This window comes from Aptenodytes patagonicus, chromosome 1, assembly GCF_965638725.1.
Source record: "Aptenodytes patagonicus chromosome 1, bAptPat1.pri.cur, whole genome shotgun sequence".
NCBI classification, from domain to species: Eukaryota; Metazoa; Chordata; class Aves; order Sphenisciformes; family Spheniscidae; genus Aptenodytes; species Aptenodytes patagonicus.
In genome coordinates this window covers 74,325,323-74,348,296 of record NC_134949.1, presented here as the reverse complement: position 1 = coordinate 74,348,296, position 22,974 = coordinate 74,325,323, and the positions used below count along the sequence as shown (strand labels likewise).

General features: G+C 38.9%; 1 protein-coding gene across 1 annotated transcript; it reads left to right on the top strand.

Annotated features, from left to right (window-relative positions):
• The first annotated feature begins 3,040 nt into the window (after nucleotides 1–3,040).
• SLCO1A2 (solute carrier organic anion transporter family member 1A2) lies at nucleotides 3,041–20,651 on the top strand. The gene is given in 14 exon segments (XM_076328763.1): nucleotides 3,041–3,136; nucleotides 4,272–4,413; nucleotides 6,375–6,507; nucleotides 7,443–7,549; nucleotides 10,879–11,025; nucleotides 11,332–11,430; nucleotides 11,905–12,138; nucleotides 14,204–14,368; nucleotides 15,920–16,115; nucleotides 16,893–17,058; nucleotides 18,131–18,315; nucleotides 18,874–18,938; nucleotides 19,498–19,615; nucleotides 20,492–20,651. Coding segments are annotated over 14 exon segments (1,977 nt in total). The 5' UTR covers nucleotides 3,041–3,076.
• Nucleotides 20,652–22,974: the final 2,323 nt, after the last annotated feature.

Below are 22,974 nucleotides of genomic sequence, written 5' to 3'. Positions count from 1 at the left end.
AGTAGTGGAGATGGCTGGAAGAGGCAGTTGTGATGTTACTGCTAACTAACTTCTTAGTCTGCCGTAAATGTATTCCAAACTCAGTGCAGAAGTGGAAGGAGTAAGATCCTGTAAGGAGGGATTTTATTGACCTCTTCCCTGAAATTTCAGTGGACATTGGGGGCTTAGGAGTAGGATTCAAGTGTAGGTGTTTACATGACAGCTGGTCATGTACATTCTGGTCAATCAGAACCCAAGGGCAAACTTTTGCATAAATATATAGTCTCACCTGGCCTGTGCAAATTCCTCAAGTGGTTTGTTACAAAACGTAGTCACAATGTGAATATCCTAGTAGTATAAGCTGCCTCTCCTCTTGCTGTTGGCTGAAGAGATACTGATTGATGTTCACTGAAGGAGGTAATTTCTTTACGGCTGTGCTGATCCTAGGAGGCCACCTGTGTTCAGGGCTGGCCTGGGCAACTTAGGTTAGGGCTTGAGACCGTGGTTCCACAAATATTTGAGGTGACATAACACATCATTGGTGCTCAGATGGGCAGGTTTCACTCTCCATCCTTTCCTACTCTGCTTTCACCCCCACTTTCTCGTCTCTTCTCGTGTTCTTGCCTCCACTTTCCTGCTCTTTTGCGTATGTGGGTCTGACACTTGAACCATTCTGCAGGACAAATCAGTTCACTACCTGGAGAGCAATTGTTTTGCTGCATTAAATTTCTGCCTGTTTAATGAGTTAAAAAGGTTTGCAGAAGAGCCTCAGGGCCCAAGAGTGGAAGAAAGATAAAGCAACAGGAATTCACAATGGAGAGATGGGAGATGGGAGTGGGAACACTATTGGTTCATCTTTAGACACAGAAATGGTAGTCTGAGTTCTAACCTGGATTTAATGTGTGGTGTAAATGCACCTGATCTGAATTACGCACCTACATCTCTCTGATAATCTAGGCTGTTAGTTTGTGTTGGCTTCAGTCCATTTGACCGAATGTGACCACAAAAATATTTCAAAGCTGGAGAAAGCAACCTCAGGAACATAGCTGGAAATAATAATTCTGTCTATTTTGTTGTTCAATTAATAATCTTAATAATCTTCCCAGTAAAAAATGGATTGAAATGCATTTTTTCTACCATAATTTATGCTTTGAGGGAAGGTAATAGTAAGTAAAGGCAAACATTGCCATTTTGTCATCTGTAATTGTATGAGGGGCAGCGTGATGTTTCTGATGCCCCAAAAGAAACTTGGGCAGAGGTTGCTGGCTGGTTTCTTTTAGCACCAGAAGAGAAAATCTGTAATCAGCCAGATTATGTTCCCTGTATATGTTAGTGAAATGCAGGGAACTGGTATAGTAAGGGACAGAATCCCATTGCCAACTCCTAGGAGCGGAAGAGGACAGACATAGGGGACTGCAATCTTTGTTCTGTTGCTCATCTTTTGGCATCGCAGGTGGGCTACAGTCTGAATAAAGCAGTATTAAGATAAGGCATAAATGATTCCCTGGGATATAAACTTTTATGCCAAATTGCAAAGAAAGTGCAAAGCTGTATGAGCACAGTTTAGTACTGGTGATTGAACACAGTTTGTTTAAGCATCTTTAAGCAAAGCAGAAATACAAACTATTTATATATCGTAGTTAATTGTCCAAGTTGCTGACCACCTACACTAAATTGTAAAGTAGTTCCAGGAATGCTGTATTAATGCATTACAGAGACTGAAAATGAGGAGGTAGCTGTAGAAGGAGTTAATGCCCATGAATTTGCTAGGAATCAAGTTAGTTAAGAAACACATTTGAGGGGATTAACATTGCTGTAGAAATTAGTGTTTGAAGAGAGTGACTGGGGGGGTGTTGGGTTGAAGAATGTGAAAGGCAATTCAGTCCTATTGGTGGGCTTGTCAAGGACAACTTGCTTCCCAGCTGTGGCTCCCTGAAATGGAAAACATAGAGAAGAGCAGGTGCTACAAGGTCACACTTGGAAAGCGTATCCGAGACGAAAAAGAGGAAATTAACCTATATCCATCCCAACTGTAAGGTAGGGCTCTGACTTGCCCTGGTTTTCTTCAGCTTACCCCATCAGGCAGAGGGAACTGTATTGAATAATTGGATTTAATGAAGGCTTTGTGGCAATCCTTAGAGAGAAATCTTCTTTAAACTGGTGTTCTCCCTGTTTAACTCACCGTGCTAACCCTCAGATGTGTAGGGGCTTTTACAGGTAAGTATATTCCAACTCCCTGGAATATATTGCTCCTTCTTTGAAGACATTTTTGGGAAATATGTGAGATGTGTAAGAAAGCAGGTGGCTTAGTGCTACCAGAAGCTTTAACCATCAAGTCAAGATGGAGATGACTAAAAGTAGACAGACAAATAAAGAGGGATGTTTTTGTAAATCTTGGGAAGGGAAGCAGAACGGCGTCTTGTTTGTTTCCATTTAGAACTCACGTTGATCTGGTCATTTTGGTTTTATTTTTTCTCCTTCTAACTTTAATGCCAACATATTAGTCTCCAATGCAGTTTCTACTAAAATTAACAAATTTACATTGATGCCAGTGGAAGAGGGGAGGGCTCAATAGACCATGCAGAGCAGAGCTAAATGTCCTTTTCATGGCTAGGAAGGACAGGCATAGTAAATAAAGACCACGGGGACAGGTATACATCAGTCAAACATATAGGTCTGCATAGTCCTGTCTCCCCCAGTGCTCAGTACCAAATGCTTGTGAAGAAGACTGAAAAACTCTATTACAGACAAATTAGCTTGCCCTCAGAATGTCTCTTTTCTCCGTTCTTTGCTTACTGGTTGTATGCTGCTGACAGCATTCAGTATTTGATGAGAAATTGCTAGCTGTTACATTGTTGACATTCACATGTCAAATTTTCTTGATTAGAATAAAGTTTATAGGCTTGTAGCTTTTGTTGGAATCCAGTTTGCATTTATTTAAGGAAGATGCTCAAATATCAAATATCTTAGAAGGAGTCTGATTTTTTGCAAACATGGGACAAAAATGTTTCATTTTTTCTTTTGTCTTTTTCAACACTGTAATAGGATCATTGGACAGACTCAGAAACAGACATCGGTATCAATTAAAAAAGGCAACATGAAAGAAGCTGAGAAGCCATGTGCAGGGGACAAATTCTGCTGCATTTCCAAGCTGAAGGTACAGAAATATTTTAGCAATTTTGTATGAACACACAACTGTAATTGCTTGCACTTATAGTGGTTTGGTAGAAGTTACAATCTAGACTAAATGAATGAATAAGTTCTGTTTTTTTCCTTATCCTTAATGCCTTAACAAAGGTCAAGCAAGTTTGTAAGCAATCATGTGTTGCTTTTTATGTCCCTGAACTTTACACTCTGTGATGTGTTGGAGGTATGGTTGATTGCTCCTTTGAAGCTCCACCTCTGAATTTGTGCAATCCCCCTAGTCTGACATGTTTACCATTCCTTCTTAAACCTGTGAAATTAACCTTACGGATTGTGACATGGCAGTAAAAATTGTCTGTTGATGTACCCTAGACTGTTTAAGTTGTCACGAAGCTCTATAAAAGCTGTAAAATAGTTTGCTTTTAATAGTAATTCAAAGCCTGAATACATTACTTATGCTTTTTAGCATTTGCAGCAGATGTATTTAAAAATACTATTGATTTTATTACATAAATACTCTTTATTAAGAACCCTAAAGTTAAAAGGATTTGCATACTACTGCATATATTCATACTTATTTTTTTACAGTCAATTGCTACTAGATTCTTGTAAAAAGGACACACTATTTACCACTTCTGTTTGAAATGAGTTGTTCTGGGCTCATGACCTCTACTGAGGTGGGAGAGCAGATGCTTGATCAAGTAATTCGATCAAAGAAAACGATCTTAGCTCTGCAAGTAATTTATCATTCAGATGAGCAAAGGGAGCGAAGGTCTTTGCGCCCTGGTCTGGCTGCAGACGTTACGCAGTCCTGCAGATGGCAATCTTGCAGCAGACACGCGGTAGTAGAGGCTGTGCTGCGCCTGTCTTGGCTGGGGAAATGGGGCTTAAGGTCTTTGAAGACAGTCTTGGTCAATGGAAGCAGGTGAAGAACAAAATCTTTCTTCATTTTTTGGGGTTAGTGAAGCCATAACTCTGTGGACAAGGGTAGATGGTGGGATTTGAACTTGTATTTACACACATATCAGCGGATCAGGACTGTTCACTTGTTTTATCTGGAAGTGTATCTTTGGTGGGGAAAATAACCATGGAATATTCCTAAATATATAACTTTGAATTCTTTATGCATTCTCCTCTTTCCTCCCTAGGTATTTCTGCTGGCGCTATCACTTGCATTTGTTGGTAAAACGATGTCTGGTGCTTACATGAACAGCATGTACACACAGATAGAGAAACAATTTAATATTCCGGCTTCTTTAGTGGGGATTATTAATGGAAGCTTTGAAATTGGTAATCACTCATTTTAATATTTCTTATTCTTTGAAAATATAACATTGGCTGAGCATGTATTAGTGACTCTCATGTCCACAGCAATCTGTCAATTGCTGTATATGACAATAGTGACCAAATCTATCCTACCATTTCAGCTGGTACTTACATATTTACTGTCTTGGAAACTAACAGGACAACTTAAATGAGGAAGTTTAGGATTAAAAGCTGGTTTGGCTAATTTCTGCACTATCTTATGATATGACGGAGCAACTAACAAAATAGAACTACTTTATGAGCTTTGTACTGAATCAACTAACAAACCAGAAAGATTTTATAAACTTTGTTTGAATTTAAGGTCATATTTAGCGTTTTACAGTTCTTTTAATCAGTGACCTCAGAGTTGGTTGGAGTGGATTGTCTCCTTATTCAAACTCAATAATATTTCAAGATTTCATACCTGTACAACTGTAAAGAAAGTTTCCAGTTCTACTGTTAGTGACCCTTACCTTGCCTATCAGTGAGTTTTATTGCCCAGTGACAGGCTTATGTCTTGTCATTGCCACAAAAGCCAAACAAAAGGCTTGATAGCTTCAAACCTATCTAAATAGAGATCCTCAGAGGATGTGTTTTATACCCTTAAAGTCACAATGTGGATTTTTATTATCCCTGGCTCAGCTCAGGAAATGGTCTGCACAGGCTCATATACACTGGTGGGGAGGGGAGGCAAGGCTCCTCCCCCCCTTTTCCTGGTCTCCTATATCTGCATGTGCAAGAAGAAGAAACTGTTGGCAACACCATGCTGCTGCCTGCAAAGCAGTCTGATGGGGCAGCTCAAAGTTATGTTAGAGAAGGAATACCCAGAATATATTCTTGCTTTTGATAAGGAGGAGACTTTAAGAAACATGAAATGGCCAAGATTAATGAAGTAGTGTGTAAAAGGCTTATTATTTTAAATAAGTTATCCTCTCATATGCACTTTTCTATAACAAGTTGTGGCATTCTTATCCCCAAGGATGTAAAATAACTGTGAATAATCATATTAATATTTGAAATGATTAAGAGTCAGTGTATGTGGCAGACATAGGGAACTTATTAGGACCGTGTAAGTGTACATCTTTAAGTGTCATTCAAACCACTGGTTCAATACAGTCTGTCTAGCAATCATACATAAAAAATGTTATCTTCTTTCAGAGCACAATGCTCATCACTCAGAGACATGGTTTTGTTCTTTTGACAAAAAGATCACAAAATTAGTAGGTGTATGATTACTAAGTTGTTATTTTTATGGGACCTGATTCATAACACGAAGCTCGATTCTTTTCTTCGTTGCATAGCAATAAATGAAGAATATAGAAAATCAACTGATTCTGAAGTGAAAGTGGAGGATAAGAGAATGAAGATTTTTAGCCCATTTGTATTTTTAAATGGTACTAGGTACAAAAATCTGTATTTTTTTTTATTCCTCTCGAATGATTACTGAAATTAATATTAATTTATTATTCCTTTTTTCTCTGTATGTCATCTTGTGTTTATTATTTTCAGTAGAAAAACACTTGGATATATACTTCCGTATTTTCCCACACATTGCAAAATGGAGCATCCTAGGAGAATAACTTCTTAAAACAGCTATTACTCTGCAGACCCTGGGCCTGGTCTTTATGTAAAGCAGTGGGAAATTTCTTCTTCACACAGGTGCAGTCAAAAATCTCTTTCACCATGATCTCTTTTCCATTCTGCCTTCTATTCTCATGTTCTTTCCACATGGTGTAACTCTCCCAGAAAAAGATCACAAATAGGAGGGAATTACTGCATCATTTAGGCAGTTCCCTGTCTAGTTACAGTTTTCACAAGAAGTTACAGTTTTTACAAGACAGGAAGTAACAGATGTTGAGCTAACAAGGTATACTCAAATTTCTGTTGCACTTTAAAAGATATAAGGGTGCCTTGGCTTGTAAATAAGGACCAGGTTCTTTTTGCAAGCAACTTGCTGCTGATAGCATTTGTGAGTTACTTTGGAGCAAAGCTTCACAGACCCAGAATAATTGCTTTGGGCTGCACAGTTCTGTCATTTGGATGCCTTTTGATATCATTTCCTCATTTCCTATTTGGAAGGTGAGTATTTTGCTTCGCTCACAGCAGCTTCTGTGGTCCTTACTTGCCTTAATCCATAACTTCTGCCACTGAAATAGTATTGCTTATTGAGAGAGACACTGCTGAGCATGGGTGCGATATGATAATTGTAGAGCAGCTTGTTTTGTTTTGCTTCTGAAATGGCTTCAGAAATCAGTCATCACTTCCTGAGGAGAGTCACCCCTCTGCTGGGCACCTTCCCTTGCCCTTGCCTTGCCTTGCCTTCATCCTTGTGCTACCTCTTGTGTGGACTCTCTGAAGAAACAGTGGCCTGTGACACTGTCACATTACACTACTAGCTCTTATCTGCTTGGATGGGTGATACAAGATGATTTTAAAGATGTCTTTGGTCTGGAGCCTGGATGACAGATCATACCTGACCGCTGTGTTGGCAAGGCCTTTACAGACCATAATGATTCTTTAACCACTTTTTCACTATTTTTGCTTGGCTTAACAAAATAATGATTTAGGCTTGTCTGTATTTTCATCAGTGAGATATTTTTTGAGAAAAGAAGATCCACTAACCTTGTTATGTCCGATGTGGTATGGCTCTGACAGCCTTGGTGGCACCCTCTGCTTAGGGTGTAAATTGGATTGGAATGTAAGAAGAGTAGAAGACATGATACGAGGGATTTCATTAGTGTGTTTCATCAACTCCTCCTGAAGCATCTGTTACAAGATTATGTTAGAGGCTAGATAACAGTCTGGATAAAACACTGGGTTGATTCCCTGCTACAGTTCCTTTGTTCCTAGCCTGATTTGTTACTGAGGCTCAGTTAAATTTTGATGTGGGTTTCCTTCTTCGTATAGCTACACACTCTTCTTATAGGTAGTTTCATTACTGAAGTACAGATTTATGAAGCAGTTCTGATGTATTTCTTCTTAAACCTATACATGTTTTAATTTGATTCAAACAGGTATTGTATTGAAAGCAGTATTTCACCACGGGATAATTTTTCAGTCATGCCTCTGTGCCTTGTTAATCAAAGCTTGTTCTCTTTACCTACAGAGGAACCATCAACAGGTACGACTCTTCCTATGGCTACTAATACTTTTTCCTCAGTTTTTATAGCGTTTAAGTAAATAGGATTTTATTTTTATTAGCAATTATTTCAGGGTCCTGCTTTTGATCAGGCATAAAAACTAGAGGTCAGGAAACTTCCTAGCCTTCTTGTTTCTTTAGTCTGTGACTCCAGAGCTGTAGCTTTTTTTCATGCAGTTCTCACAGTATCTGAACAGCTTGGTTAACATCCCTGTCAGTCCACTTTGGGGAAATATAACACCAGGTTGTTCTCACAAATGTTCCTCTTTTTGACTTGAAATACTATGATACTGTGAGAGGTGGGTATTTGGAAAATGGGTAAAAGGCATCAGGATGCTTTTTCATTGTACCACACAAGAAATAAAAGAATGAGAAATAAAGATAGATAGAGCGAAAAAGGAGATCCCACTTCCTTTTAGAGAAAAGAGAAAATAGTTTAAACTAGGCTGAAACTTATCTGGGAGACCGAAACATGTATGTGCACTAGCAATATGCATATAAAGTAACTACTATGAAGTCAAAAGGCTCAGAGGCAACTATTAAATGATCACACATGAAATCCTCACACTGAGGATGGGATTAATCTCCTGAGTCTTTAGCTACCTCAAAGGGAAGTGTTTAGTCTGAACCATCTCTTTAGGTTCCCTTGATAGTCGGTCAAAGGACACTACAGAGCTCTTGCGGAGTGTGTCCCTTGCTGTAAGGACATTCATGCTCTTTACTTTAGAGTGGGTCAGATTACCTCCAGGATGCACCTACTGACTGTTGGAAACTTAGGTGATTGGTGGATGGCAAAAGTTAGGTGAGATGAATCCCACAGTTAATTGTTATATTTTGTGATGGTGTTCCATCAATGTGTGCTAAAGCTGAATCACACTGCTGTAATATTGTATGTACACAGTGACATCAAACCATAGTGTTGTACTGTAGTTTTCTGTGTCTCCATTTAGTAATGGGTGTGGCTTCCAAGCTTTCCGAGACTGCATGTCACTTAAGGCATTAATTTTTCCATCTTCACAATGAAAAGTTGAGAAAAGTGCATACTTAATAGCACTTGGTATTATTCTTTCATTTGAAGATTTCAGATACTGTTTTTCTTCATTTTATAAATGCATGAATTAACATATAGATAGGTAAGCCATTTTCTTCTAAATTATGCAGCCATTCAATGTACACACTAGAACCCATAGGTCCTCAAGCCTTTGACTATACTTGGGTAAGATGATTGTTTCTCTGTTAGCTTACGGACAAGCAAAACTGTGACCTTCATACATATGAGTCCATCTCCTGTGTGATGCAAAAACTGGTTTGAATTTGACCACATCTGCATGTGGATTGCTTCACCCATGTTTGCTGACAGCAATCTGACATTGATACAGGAGATCAGACTTGATCTCTGAACAGTAATTCTTTCATTTAGAAATTCATCAGTTGCTGCTAACAAAGCCAGTTTTTATTTGTTAATAAATTGGCACTGAGAAGTCTCAGCATGACAAAGTGGGCCACAGAGAACAGTGGAATCTGAAGCAGACTGTATGGGATGAAGAAATCCAAGGTCAGGAAGAGAAAGAAAGTACTAAAGGTCGTAATAGTTCCTGATCTAACTGTCCTGATGTGAGACAAACAGGATTGTGCTGCAGGACAATATTCTTCTGTTATGTAGGAGGATGGATGTGAATAAATGAGAGCTAGAGCCCCAGATAGAGTCAGCAGGCTGGCCAGATATATTGTTATGGATCTTGATTTTGATCGAGAGTTGTATAAAGGTCACAGTGAGTCAGAAGCTCCTTCACAGCAGTGCCCAGACAGGCAGATTGCAGGCTATGTTCCAGTGGGTGCCTGCTCAGGGCAACACTGACCTCCTGAGTTGCAGAGGTATGATGGAGGTAGAAAACCTTTCTGTAACATTTGGTGACATGCACCAATTATGGTAGAATTTATATATTATTTGCCAAATCAGAATTTGCATTGTCCTCAAGATGTCCCAAATCTGAAATTGGATACCCGAACAGATAGCATCAGGACAGACGAAATTTCTGGATAAGGAGGTGATTGATGTGCAAGGCAAAAATCTGTAGTGCTAGAACAGAGCTTTGAGGTAAGGGTCTAAGCTGGGGTTTCCAGGTGGTGAGGACTCTTGTACAGAGTGCCGGCTGAAGTTACCAGCAAACAGCCAATGATTTAAACACAGACGAATTTACTCTCCGTGTGCTTTTCTGGGGGCTTATGAACAATAGTAAACCAGAAGCTAGCAGTCTGAATCAAGGCAAAGAAGCTGGAAAGCTCAGAAATCTCATTCCATGCAAAGGTAGAACAATGCCACATCTTCTTCACTGTCATGGCTTTCTTGGAAGCAAGTGGTGGCACCTCACTGTGAAATCAGGAAGTCTTCTGGTTTATTTCAGACAATGTTCTTATTATAATCAAATGACAATGTATGGGCTTTATGCAACAATTACCTGAATCATTGCAAGAGACTTTTGAATTTCAGAGAGATGGTCATACTGTTCTTGCCAGCCCACTCTTCCAGACTGTCCAGGTCTCTCTGTAAGATAGCTCTCCCTCCTGGTGTGTCCACCTCACCACCTAGTTTGGTGTCATCAGCAAACTTGGTGAGAGTGCTTTCAATCCCATCATCCAGATCATTTATGAAGATGTTGAATAGTGTGGGGACCAGTATTGGTCCCTGGGGGAACCCACTTGTGACAGGCTGCCAGCCTGAGTAAAAGCCGTTGATGACCACCCTCTGAGTGTGGCCTATGAGTCAATTTCCCACTCATCTTGCAGACTGTCCCTCCAGCCTGTATCTTGCCAGTTTGTCTGGGAGGAGGCTATGGGAAACAGCGGAAAATGCTTTGCTGAAGTCCAAGTAGACAATGCCCACTGCCCTCCCCATGTCAACAGAAAGTATTACTTTGTTGTAGAAGGTGATCGGGTTAGTCAGGCGTGATTTTTCATCCCTTTCATCACTGATGTTCAAGCACTGTCTTCTCTCCACTGACATGAAAATGGCAGTTTTGCTGAGGGAAATGAGTAAAGGGAAGGGCCCAGGTTATGCAGTGGTAGGACTGCCAGGTGGTTGGACAAGGTATGGCATGGAGACAGATGGGATTTAAACTCTACTCCAGCACGTGCAATAGCTTCTTCCAGTTCTGGAGCCTTTCAAGTATCGCGACTACTTATTTCCCTGTTTTACAGGACACACCTACCCATCAAAGTTTAAGCTCTTAGTCAATTCTTTGTCTTCATCTCTAGAATTAAATAATAATTGGAATTAAAACATTAATTCTGGCTTCTTATTTTATTCACAGAATGTGAAAAAGAGCGTGGGTCCTTGCTGTGGATATTTGTGATGGTTGGAAACATAGTACAAGGAATGGGTGAAACTCCCGTCATGCCTTTAGCCATTTCATATTTGGAGGATTTTGCCAAACCAGAGAATTCACCTTTCTACCTGGGTAAATCTACCCTATTGTGACAACTCTCCTCCCCCAAACAAATACACACAAAAACAAAAGCAAAAGAGAGGGTTATTATGTCTCCCTTCAAGCCAATAAAGGAAGAGAGAAGAAAGACATTACTGCCTTATAAAAATAATAGTACTATAGAATTGTAATTTAACTAGAGGTGAACTTCTTGAAATGAGGCCATTTTTAGGCACAAATGTCTATTCAGTAGAGCTGTCCTAAACATATATAACAATTCCAAGAAAATAATTATGTCCAGGTTCTAATTTAGTATGTTTTCTCCTTTTCATACTTTAGGATATCTACATACAGCAACTGTAATTGGCCCTTTCCTTGGTTTCTTGTTGGCATCGTTCTGTGCAGAACTGTTTCTTGATCTGGGATCAGTAGATGCAGGTAATGGATGAATATATAAAATCTTATATATAAATCGGTAGGCATGATGGTGTATTTATCAACACTAAAAGATGTTTTGTTGCTAATATGAGGTGTCTTCATTTTATCTGAGTTTGCCGATGTTTCTTTTAGAATGGAAAATCTGTGTATAATATTCAATTCAATAAAAGGCCTGAATTCACACAAACAAAAATGAATCTGCATATAAATTATTTGATGAAAAATTGTGTCATCTGGCTTAACATAGGAAAGGGCTAGAACTGATTTAATACAAAACACTGAAATTTGCCAGAAAATTAGTAACATTAGAAAAGAAAACTGCAGACTGTTCTCTTTCATTAGCCTTATTTTAAGAATCTTTAAATGCTTTTAATATATCACATGTCAGAGATGACTAGGAAAACACACAATGACAGCAAAGAATGTTTCTGAACTAATGTAAGTTGTGTGGTGTTTTTTTTTTTTTTTTAATAGAGGGCATGACTATAAAAGCTACTGATGCCCACTGGGTTGGAGCATGGTGACTGGGCATTTTGATTTGTGCATCACTGAATCTTCTCGCAGGAATACCTTTTTGGTTTTTGCCCAAGTCACTTGTGAAGGAAGGAGAAACCAATGAACTTGAGGAGACAAGTTAAAAAAGTGTAGTACTCTTGCAAGAAAATGATAAAAATGAAGTCAAACAGACCATGTATGAAATTGCTAAAGGCAAGTTATATTGCATTTTATTTCCTTCTTAATTTTGTCCTTAAGGTGTGAACTATGTCTGTGTATTTTTGTAAATAAAGGTGGGTCCAAGGTATGAAATGCATACTCTGTTTTTCATCTCTCTGTAGTACAGAGGATTTGTGCAGGGATTTAGAATGGCTCCTTGCAGAGGAAGAAAGCCAATTTCATAGATCCAGGATCTGAATTCACTCCTTTCCCCCTCCTGCATTTCAGGTGTATGTAGATCTGGAGCTTTTCTTCCTGGTAGAGGATTAATGCACTGAAATCTCGTTAAGAATATTATACCTCAGTGAGCTGTGGACAAATTGCAGATATTAGTTGCTTGTACCCCACATTCACTGTGCAGAAAAGGAGAAAACCAGCACAAGTCTTGTGCATTTCTTGAGTCCAACTTAAAGCCATAAAAGGAAATTGACAGGTGCTAAAGTGTCTCATAAACATTTAATGGCTGTTGAACACGGATCTATTTGACTTACATTTATTCATGTTACTGTTGGCAACATTCACATCTGTGGTCTTTCAGACCTATATATCTGTAGGAAGCTATTTTTTGTGCTAGTTGGAAACATAAGTGAATAAAATACGTCAAAGGCTCTGATCTCCAGAGTAGTGTCATGATGCTGTATACCCAGCTCAGGGCCCCTTGACAGGATCTTCATTTTCAGAAAGTAAGCGCCAAGGGCCAGCTACCTCTCCATGGTGTTTCAAGCTGAGTCCTGCAAATTCACCATACTCAGAGTGAGTACTCAGATCTTGGCTGATATTGCAACTTCATTTTGATAAACACAGCATCTTTCTCTGCTGTCATGTAGCCTTAAATGAATCCATGAATAAAGTACTGCTCTGATGAGGAAAGGTTCCTAGCTCAGACTGTGGGTCCTATTACTCCAGAGTCCCTTCAGAGCTTATGTTTTCATCATCATTCCCTCCTTGTGTTGGTGTGAATGTCCACTGTCCTTGAATATCCTGAATTAAGAATCTTTTCATTTCACGGAATGGTTCAGGTTAGAAGGGACCTCTGGAGGTCACCTGGTCCAACCCCCTGAGCCAGTTGACCAGGATGTGTTCAGATAGCTTTTTAATATCCCCAAGGATTTCAAGTTGAAAATTGAAGTATTTATAGTTAAAATTAATCTCTTCCTCAGAAAGCTGATTATAAACTGCATGGCATATATAAATAATACAGCCTATTTGTAGTGTTTCGGATATTTGACTCATTTTTGCAAGACTTGCATACAGATCCTCTTCTAGTAAGATACTTGCCTACCTCTGAGAGAGATATATTCTTCCTAAGTGGTGCCCATTTTCAATGAAGTACCGTCATTGTTTTACAGATGCTTATGTTTTTCTACAGAGTTTCTTGACAATAGCTCAGCACATTAATTAATAAAGAATGTTAGACAGAGGAATTGTGGGTTTTTTTATGGTTCAGATCCCAACTTAATAGGCATTACGCAGAGAAAAGACCTGTGTAAATTAGTTTCTCAGATGCTTACTTGGCTGAAGACTGGCGGATCCAGACTTTGAGAGTATGGTGGGAATAACTGGTCACCTCACTCTTCAGGCCTCTTCTGCCCCATCACTGACAGTAGCAATAACCAAAATCAATGGTCAGGTCTCTGGTTGTCACAGCTACCTAGTGCATTTGCACCCCTTCCCTCTTGTACTCCCTTTGCATCAGCTGCAGGAAAGGGGTTTTGGTGAATGCTCTGAGGACATGGGATGAGAGAAAAAGGAATAGGAATACAGCTAAAAAGTTTCAGGAAACTTTTATGATAAGATTATTACTGTGATTTTTTTTTTATAAGCAGCAGCATGCGTTTGTGTGTGTGTGTGTGTGATTATCTTTGCGTAGAAGAGACATGTCGGGGTAGCCTGAGCTAAGCAAGTAATCTTTGGCTTGTGGTGTTTGGCAAAGCACAAGAATTAGCCTGATCCAGTTAAGGACCATTTCTGATTCCCTCTTCCCCCCTCAGCCACACTGAGCAATGGGTGATTCATTTCATAAAGCATCACACTAACTCGTTACATTATTTCATTCCAGATTTCATCCCGTTCCTCAAGGCTCTGTTTCACAACCCAGTTTATATGTTATTTATATGCATAACAGTGTTACAGTTCAGTGCCTTCAATGGCATGATATCCTTCATGCCCAAATATTTGGAACAGCAGTTTGAAAAATCTGCATCGGATGCCATCTTCTTAATTGGTACATTTGCATTTCGCTTTGCTGTGTTCTACCAAGTAGTGATGTCTCTATGCAAATTCTCTCTATTTATATATATATATATATATATTCATGTGTACATGTATACATATACATACTAAGGTCAAATGCTTCTACAAATGAGAGATTCCACACTACAAAGCATTTCTAAATAATAATGCATTTTCTGCTAAGCATCTCCTGATTTTCTGTGCAGAATTTAATAATCTACTTCCCATCTTTTGAATTGGCTCAGAAAGTTCAGCTGATGTAAAACCTGCACCACTGATCTCAAAGACGATATGTTAATTTACATCAAGAAAGCGTGGGCCCAAATATCTTTATTATATTATCTTGATTAAAAAGTATACTATAAAGTAAAGGGTAGCTTTCATGTTCATGAAAATGACATCGCTGGAGCTCTTAAGACATAGATGGGTTGAAGCTATGCACAGCTAAAATTGCCAATGATTCAACACTTGCCATTCTCTCCACTCCTCAGGTATTAGTCTTGGGCCTTCTGAAAGCCACAGATCCTCTTTCATACGCAGAACTCTGCGGAAGGAAAGCACTGACCAAATAGCTGTCTTTTTTTGTCTCTTCTTTATCAGCTTGTCTTTTTTTGAGTGAGGACAAGAAGGTGTCATGCATTGGGAAATGGTAATGGCAAGTAGTTGTAGCACAAAGCAAATATCCTGAAACTGTAGGAGCCTTTCTATGGTTCCACTTTACCATGTCTCAAATTCTCAGTTCCCTTGTTTAACTGCAGTGACTTAATTAGACTAGAATTTATCTACTCATTATAGAAGAAACATCTTAAAATACATCTAGCCATAGTTCTGTTCCTTAACTCAGTGCTCATCTTCCACAGTAGCTGCACCATTTTCTTTAAAATCTGCGACACAGATTGTCCCAGACCTTATGAGCGTTACTGTTGCTCTCTGTTACCAGGGTTTTGAAACTGTGCATCCAAAGGCATGTAACTATCATGCATCTTATCTGTGTTGCGCTGACATTGCACTGTTGGGTTGTTTTTCAGACAGCTACTTCCTAAATGTCTTTCAGTCAGTCTTTGCTGTTTGATACTTTAATGAAGCAAAGAAGTGTAAGAGCACATTCAGTAATCTCATACCAAAACGTAAAGTCTGTTCCTCCTTTCTGTGATGCTCAGTGTGCACCAAGATGTGCTCCACTAGCTTATCTTCCTGTTGAGTTTCTCTCTCAGCTAGGGAGGCTGTATTGAAACACTGCTTTTTGTTTTGTTTTGTTTTGTTTTGTTTTGTTGGAACTAGATTGCAACTCTAGATTGCAATTTTCCAATGAATCATTTCAGTCTTACCCTCTAGCTCACTCTCCAAGCAGTTCCCAACTGCTGTGGACTTTGGCAGATGTTTTGGGTGTGCAGGGGAACTCGTAGAGACCCATTTCTGACTGTAGTTAAATTATTCAGTCACAGGCACTACATGAGTCTCTGCCAAACACAGTCTTCCCTTATGTATAGCTCTGATGGTCTCCTTCTTTATTTTAACATGGAAGTTTCACTTGTTTAAATAGGTGTTTACAACTTACCAGTTATATGCGTTGGGTATTTTTTTGGAGGCTTATTCATGAAGAAATTAGAGATAAATATCTATCAGGCTGCGAACACAGCATTTTGGGTATCTTTACTGGAATACCTTCTCTACTTTGCTGCCTATTGGACTGTCTGTGATACTTCACCAGTTGCTGGCCTAACAGTTTCCTATGAAGGGTATGTTCTTTAAGACACAAGAGGACTTAAATCTTAAGACAGTGGAATGGTTTTTCTTGTCAAGAATCAGCCAGGGACTCCATCGTTTTGCAACATTTAGTTTGGTAATCTAAATTCTCAAGGCTTTTTACTTGCATGAGACAATAGGTCTATCTTCTGTTATCCCTGTTTTAAACAATAAAGTGCATTAAAAAAAGATATCCACATCAAGACTGATGCAATTGCATGTCCATATTAATTCTTTTACTAATATAATTATACATTCAAGTCATGTAACTGCAGGTAAAAATAAGTTGTTGTTGATCAAATTAGGCATACATGAATGCAATTTCAGAATTACAGAGGGGCAAGCCCTTTCTTTATCTTACGCTGGTTTACTGCAATTTCATTGCTATAGAGTTATCAGACGATATTTTATCTGCAGTTTCTTGATCTGAGGCCTGCCATTAATCATTGGGAGGGGCTGTGTGTCTGTAAAATGCACATGTAAGTATATGTAACACTTACAGACAATCAAGAACGTACATGCCATAGATGAGAAAAATGCTGTAGGGTATGCATACCTATCTATGAATTGGTATTATTAATATAATGTAATGTAATATAATGTAATGTAACATCCTATAGAAAGATAGAAAGGCATGACTCCAGGATAGGAGCATGTAGGATTGTGTCCTGGATCAACCCTTGAGCTAGAATAGAATCTTAACCATTACAAAGGGTTACTGTAGGTATTTCATTACTGAAATATTTATCCATCTTCTAAATGTATTTCAAAATAGAGCAAGTTTCATATGCAGAAAATACTCTACTTGCTGACTGCAACAGGGATTGTGATTGCCCACTTAAAATATGGGACCCTGTTTGTGGGAACAATGGAATCACATATGTGTCACCTTGTCTTGCTGGGTGTAAAGCCTCAAGAGGAACTGGAAAAACTGTGGTAAAGCATACATTTTATTGTGCTGTAACTATGAAATATAGTAGGTGAGAAATATCCATATCAATATAGGGTGGGAAATATGCATACATATACATTTAATTGGATATATAAGGTGATAAATAGAGTTGGACAAGTTCACTGAGTGGCAACAGAAGTTCCAAACTGAATATGAAAATTAATTTAAATTTAAATTAAAGAATATAATTAAGAAGCCTCCTTTTCTTCTAATAATTGGAGGAATCTTAAATGCTCAAAATGGAGTGAGAAATTATACTCAAGGTATTGCCAGCTGGAAACCTGAGTGCACAAGAACATTTCAGCCAAAATGAAATTCTATAGCATGGACTTAATTTCTTTTACCTTGTAGATTTAAACAAGTAACCAGGTATTATGGAACTTTTATTCTCTTAATTAATAATACATTTTCCATTAAAAAAAAAGTTCTAATTAGACTGAAAACAAACAAAAATAATGAGTTCAATAAAACCCCAAATCATACAGATTTTAGAAAGCCTCTGTACTTTACAAATATTTTAGAGAAGTATTAGATGATAGTAAGGGCCAGACACTGATGCTCTTGCTCACCTTGGCTGACATTTGAGAGCCCTTATTCTGGCATTAGTCTCAATGATGCCAGTAGAAACAAGTGTTTGAGTGAGAATATTGCAACCCAGCCTCAATCAAACATCTCTGGTTTCTTCTCTTCTGGCATATGAAAGACCACACACTAGGTTATGAAAAAGTGGGTCAGATCTATTGGCACTGGAAGGACCACATAACCAGGCTGTGCTGGGAAATGTGAGGGCTATCTTGATCATGGCCTCCTTGAGGAAGCATAATCCCAGCTGCATAAGAGGACCATAGCTCCCTCCTGCTCTCTAACCCCATACACCACATACAGATGATGGTTGGACCTGTGCCTGGCAGGCCAGGAGAGAGGCCGCAGTGCAGTGCTGCACATGTGTAACATACTCAAGTGCAGGAGAGAGTGAGCTAGGTGCCGACTGTGTAAGTTTCACACTTGGTGTGTGAGTTTTGACAAGTGTGTGTGATTAAAATACTCTTTTGACAGGTATTTGAAAACTGCACCTGTGTTGCAGCCTCGGGGTTTTCATCTCAAAATGTCTCTGCAATTCTGGGCCAGTGTGATGGAGAAGAAAATTGTGACAAGATGCTTCATTATTTTTTAATATTGTCATTAGTCTGCAGCTTCATTTTTTCCTTAGCATCCATGCCTGGGTACATGGCCTTAATAAGGTACAGTAAAATGTCCTTATCTTAAGAAAGCTACTGAACTTTTTATTCTGAGGTCCAACACCCCCAGGAATTAAAAGTGTGTTAGTTTGTGTATGGAGGGAGGAAGAATAGAAAGAACTTATGTCATTTCTGTGCTGTGTTAAGGTTTAGTGTCATGTTAGCTTTATAACCTGTTGTTGCTTCTGGCTACCAGCTGTATCCTGAATTAATGTAGGACCGCTGAGTCAGTGAGATATTGAGAGCTGTGTGATACCCATGTGTTTACTGATCACATCAACATGACGTTGATTAAAGCACAACTACCTTGCACTTTGCGCTGGCCTCAGTCCAAGTGAATGTTACCTGGGCAATAGCTTTTCCTTTTGTGAGTCAGCAGTCTTAGCTAAGGAACTTCTGTAAATGACACCTAATGAGAATAATGAACTCTTTGAACTAGTGCTCTAAGTAGAAATGTTTGGGCCTAATGTGATGAAGAGTTTGATTTAAAAAAAAACAGAGGTAAACATTTCTTATTAATGTCACCTCTACTAATTGGTGTACAATGTAATTATCATACAGGTCTCTAAAGCCTGAAGAAAAGTCATTTGGAGTGGGTATCCATGGACTAGCTTCAAGAGTATTTGGTAAGAAAAGCTCTAACACACTTCAGAAGCACAGTTAGGTCTGACTGAGAGTTAGATAAGGATCACATCAGGGCTATGGGCATGGCACAGAAATGTACTTCTATGGAGTGCCTTTGATCAGGAAGAATTTGGGATTTTTTACAGATCTAGGCAGCATGACAAATTAGAACAGCTTTCAGTTTGCATTTATTTATACTAGGCAATAGGCTAACTACATCTGGTGTTCATCTGAAAGCCATTTTACATTCCGTCGCTCTTGTTATATGTTTATTGAACACTCACTCTCACTGATGAGAGAAAATGTTGAGTTTTGAATAGGAACCACCATCCATATTGTAGCATGTATATTGTGTTAAACAGGCAACAGGAAAGAAAATCTTTGGCTGAGGGTAAGTGGATAAGGAAGAAGAGAGAACGTAAGAAATACAGAGAACATGGTTCATGCTGCAAGAGGACAGGACAGATGGAGTAGGTGAGAAACAGCATAGCTTCTAGAGTGTATCTGCTAATCAGAAAAAATATGCTATTCACAAAAAACCATTGCTAATATCCTTTTTAGCTGGAATTCCATCTCCCATTTATTTTGGAGTTTTGATAGATACCACTTGCTTGAAGTGGGGTACTATGACTTGTGGTGGTGAAGAAGCATGTAGGATGTACGACATTGTCACATATAGGTATATTTTCTACTTTATTTTCATTTCTCCTTCTTACTGTATTTTTACATGCATAGGGATATAACTACACCTTTTATCTTTTCCTAGTAGACAAACTGCTCCTGTGTTAGAGATTTGACACAACACTTTTCTTTGGCATTGGCTTTATTTGTCAAGTGCAACCTTTACCACAGACGTTGGAACACCCTTTGAACAGAAATGTTCTGGTGCCATAATTACATTCACTAATGGCCTTTCATGAGAACAGACCTTAAAACACTGAATTCTGATAAAAAAGCTAAAAGCAGTAAGCCCTTGTGGGAAAAATGCCAGATGTTTAATGGTTGACTATGCAATATCTTTGAACAGAAAATGGTTGAAACAGTACTTGAATTAAAATATAGGAGAAATTTATAGAGAGGATATAGTTACCCAAGCTGGAAATTGGCCCAGCATACTATGCTTCCTTCAAGGAGCACTGTGGGAATTTTGAAGAAAAGTCTTGTTGAACTAATGGCCTCAGGCTGATTCCTTTTACTGTATTGAGGTTGATTTGGAAGAAGAATGCTAGCTCATGAATACCCAGAAGTTTTACTCAGGTGGTCTGAGCTGCCCTTTTCAGGGCTGTCTCTTTCCCCTGAGGAGAAAGCCATAAGGGTACCAGGTGGCTAACTTCACTGGCTACATTAGTTGCCTGAAGTTGGGTGATGTAAATAGCCATTTCGCTGACACTGACATATTCTCCATTCTCATATTGATTCATCTTCTGTGAGATCCAAAAGGATCAGGGCACAAGCTTTAGAGCAGCTGGGCAATTGTCGCAAAACAATGTATGCTGAATAGTTTTGCTATTTTTTCATGAATGATATATTTCATGAAGCTCATCCTTTATTTCAGGTGGCTCTATCTTGGCCTGCCAGCAATATTACGTGGAGCGTCCTATATCCCAAGTGCACTAATTCTCCTTATTTTAAAGAAGAAACTTAAATCTGAAAGCCAAGTCTTATTAAATGCACCAGTAGAAATGCAGGATAAAGTACAAGAAGCATTGAAATAGCATTTCAAAGCAGGACATATTGTGAAAAAATGTTGCAGTGTAAATTTTGGATATATCCTTGTGAAAGATTTCATACTTTAGCTAGTGAACACTTGGACAGAGATTAATAGAATTGCACATAGTTGTATCCTAATTACAATATAAAAGTATCAGTTCATCAACAGAAGTTACAGGAAAAATGTGTTTGGTGCAAAAGAACAAGGAGTAGATATAAGAAAACTTAAGAAATACCAGGTTTGAGTTGTCTGAGCAAAGGGCTATGAAGCAGAAACCTATGTTTTCAGTCCTGGTTTCACTGAAGATAGTGAGAGTTTTGCAGCTGACTGCGGTGATGCCAGATTTCATCCTGGAATTCTCCAACGGCTTTTGCCACAGCCTGTCTCATTGACTGTAGACAGGATTTGTAGCTTCTCTGGGCCTGACTTTTCCATAAATTTATTTAGTTATGCTGTTAGTCCTTTCAGGCAGGGACTGTTTGTTATTCTGCATAGTGGAGATGGTCAACATACTGGGAACCTGGTTTATGACATGGCCTGGGTGCTGTGGTAATAATAACAAATAAAAAAAGAAAAAAAATTTTTTTAAAAAATGTAGTGTTATGGTGATGTTTTAAGGTTTACATAGAGCATGGACAAGGAAAAGTTATCAGGATTTGTTACTTCAGTTGCATTCACTCTAGAGGGGAATAATTCAGACATTAAGCGTGATAGAACGATACTTGTGAGTATTTTGCCCATCATATTCCTGTCTGTTAAATCCTACAGCTTCTCATGTCTTGTCAAATTATTTTTTGAATGGTACATAACCATGATCATCCATGTGCTCTTCCTGGTCTTTGTCCAATTTTTATTTCTCTCAGATGTGATGCTACAATGAATGTAGTATCAATTTGGGGTTCACTGACAGTAAGCTGTTGCCCTAGGACGTCTTAAATATCTCAGGAAAAGACCCTGAATGTCTCAGGAAAAAAACCATACAGAAAACCCTGCTGATATGTCACACTACGTGTATATTTGGTTGAGTGTAGTGCATCCATGTTTAGCTTCTAGATTGGAATTGCCTCATATTTAGGTCTGTTTACAGGTGGCCATGCAATAACTTCTCAAGCCCTTCTATTACAGCTGTCGGAAATAAAAAACCCCCCTCCTGATTATTATTCCCTACTGCGTAAGGCATGGAGGGATCTTCTGGAACTTTACCATAGACTAATGCTCCAGCACTTGCAAGCGTTTCCTACCCATTTAATCTGTATGACACAGACTTATTCCCATTTTATTCATCTGGGACCTTCTGCAGCCACAGAAAAATGGGAAGGATATTTCCCCAAAGTAGTTACGTTAGTTAAGTTATATTCTGTTTTACCGTAAGGTGTCTTATTAACACCATATGTGTATGTGCTTGGAATTGCTTCCTGCTCTCGTGGAATCAATGACAAAAGATCCATTTTTTCCCACAGAGCAGGAAATCAGCTCTAGAATTTAAAGTTTCTTCACATACGGGAGGTCCTTACAATTAATTCTTTTGAAAAGATGCGTCACAGCCCCCCTTTCCTCCCTTTGCATCGGATGATAAAGCTGAACAGGTATAATGCGAGGAAGGGGAACAGAAGAACAGACAAACGTGATGCAGCCTGTAACGAGCAGAGCAGAGAGTGCAGTTCTCTGTTAAGCCACAGGTCTTCCAGAAGCTTCGTGAACATTTGAAGCACAGCTGATTTTCAGCATTGTTCTTGCTACCATGGGGCACTTACTGAAAGCCATCATTCTTCCTTGTGGATATTATATTACTCCAAAGCTAGAGTTAAAAATCTTTTTAGTCATTTAGTCACAGTTGGGTGCCAAGGTAACCCGGGAAATGTGAAAAGTTACAGTGCACCGAAGTTTGACAGCTGTAGCAAACAAAAGGGCTTTGTTAGGTAGGCAAATCTGTGCCATTTAAATGGACCACTGCCAAAGAGTCAGGGCTAGTTAACTCACTGTGCTTTGAAATGGAAGGAAGCAGATAGGAAAGTTTCCACGTTTAAAATTTAGCATTTTAGTAGATACAGTAACTTTCTTTTTAATTGTTCCAGTTCATCTGCTTGAGAAGGTAGCAGTGAAACAGGCCACCTTCACCAGATGCTTTGAAGTCAGTCTGCTATTCAGTCTGTTTATCAACTTAGTGCTGACTGGAGAGCTGGCTGGGTGATGGCACGGTAGAGAGGCTTCTTGGCATAAGCCTACAGTGGGAACAGTACTTCTTCAGAGCAAAACCAGGAAATGGAGAGTGCAGGTCATTCCAAAGTAATCGTCATAAAACCTTTATGATATGCCATGTCTGGTAC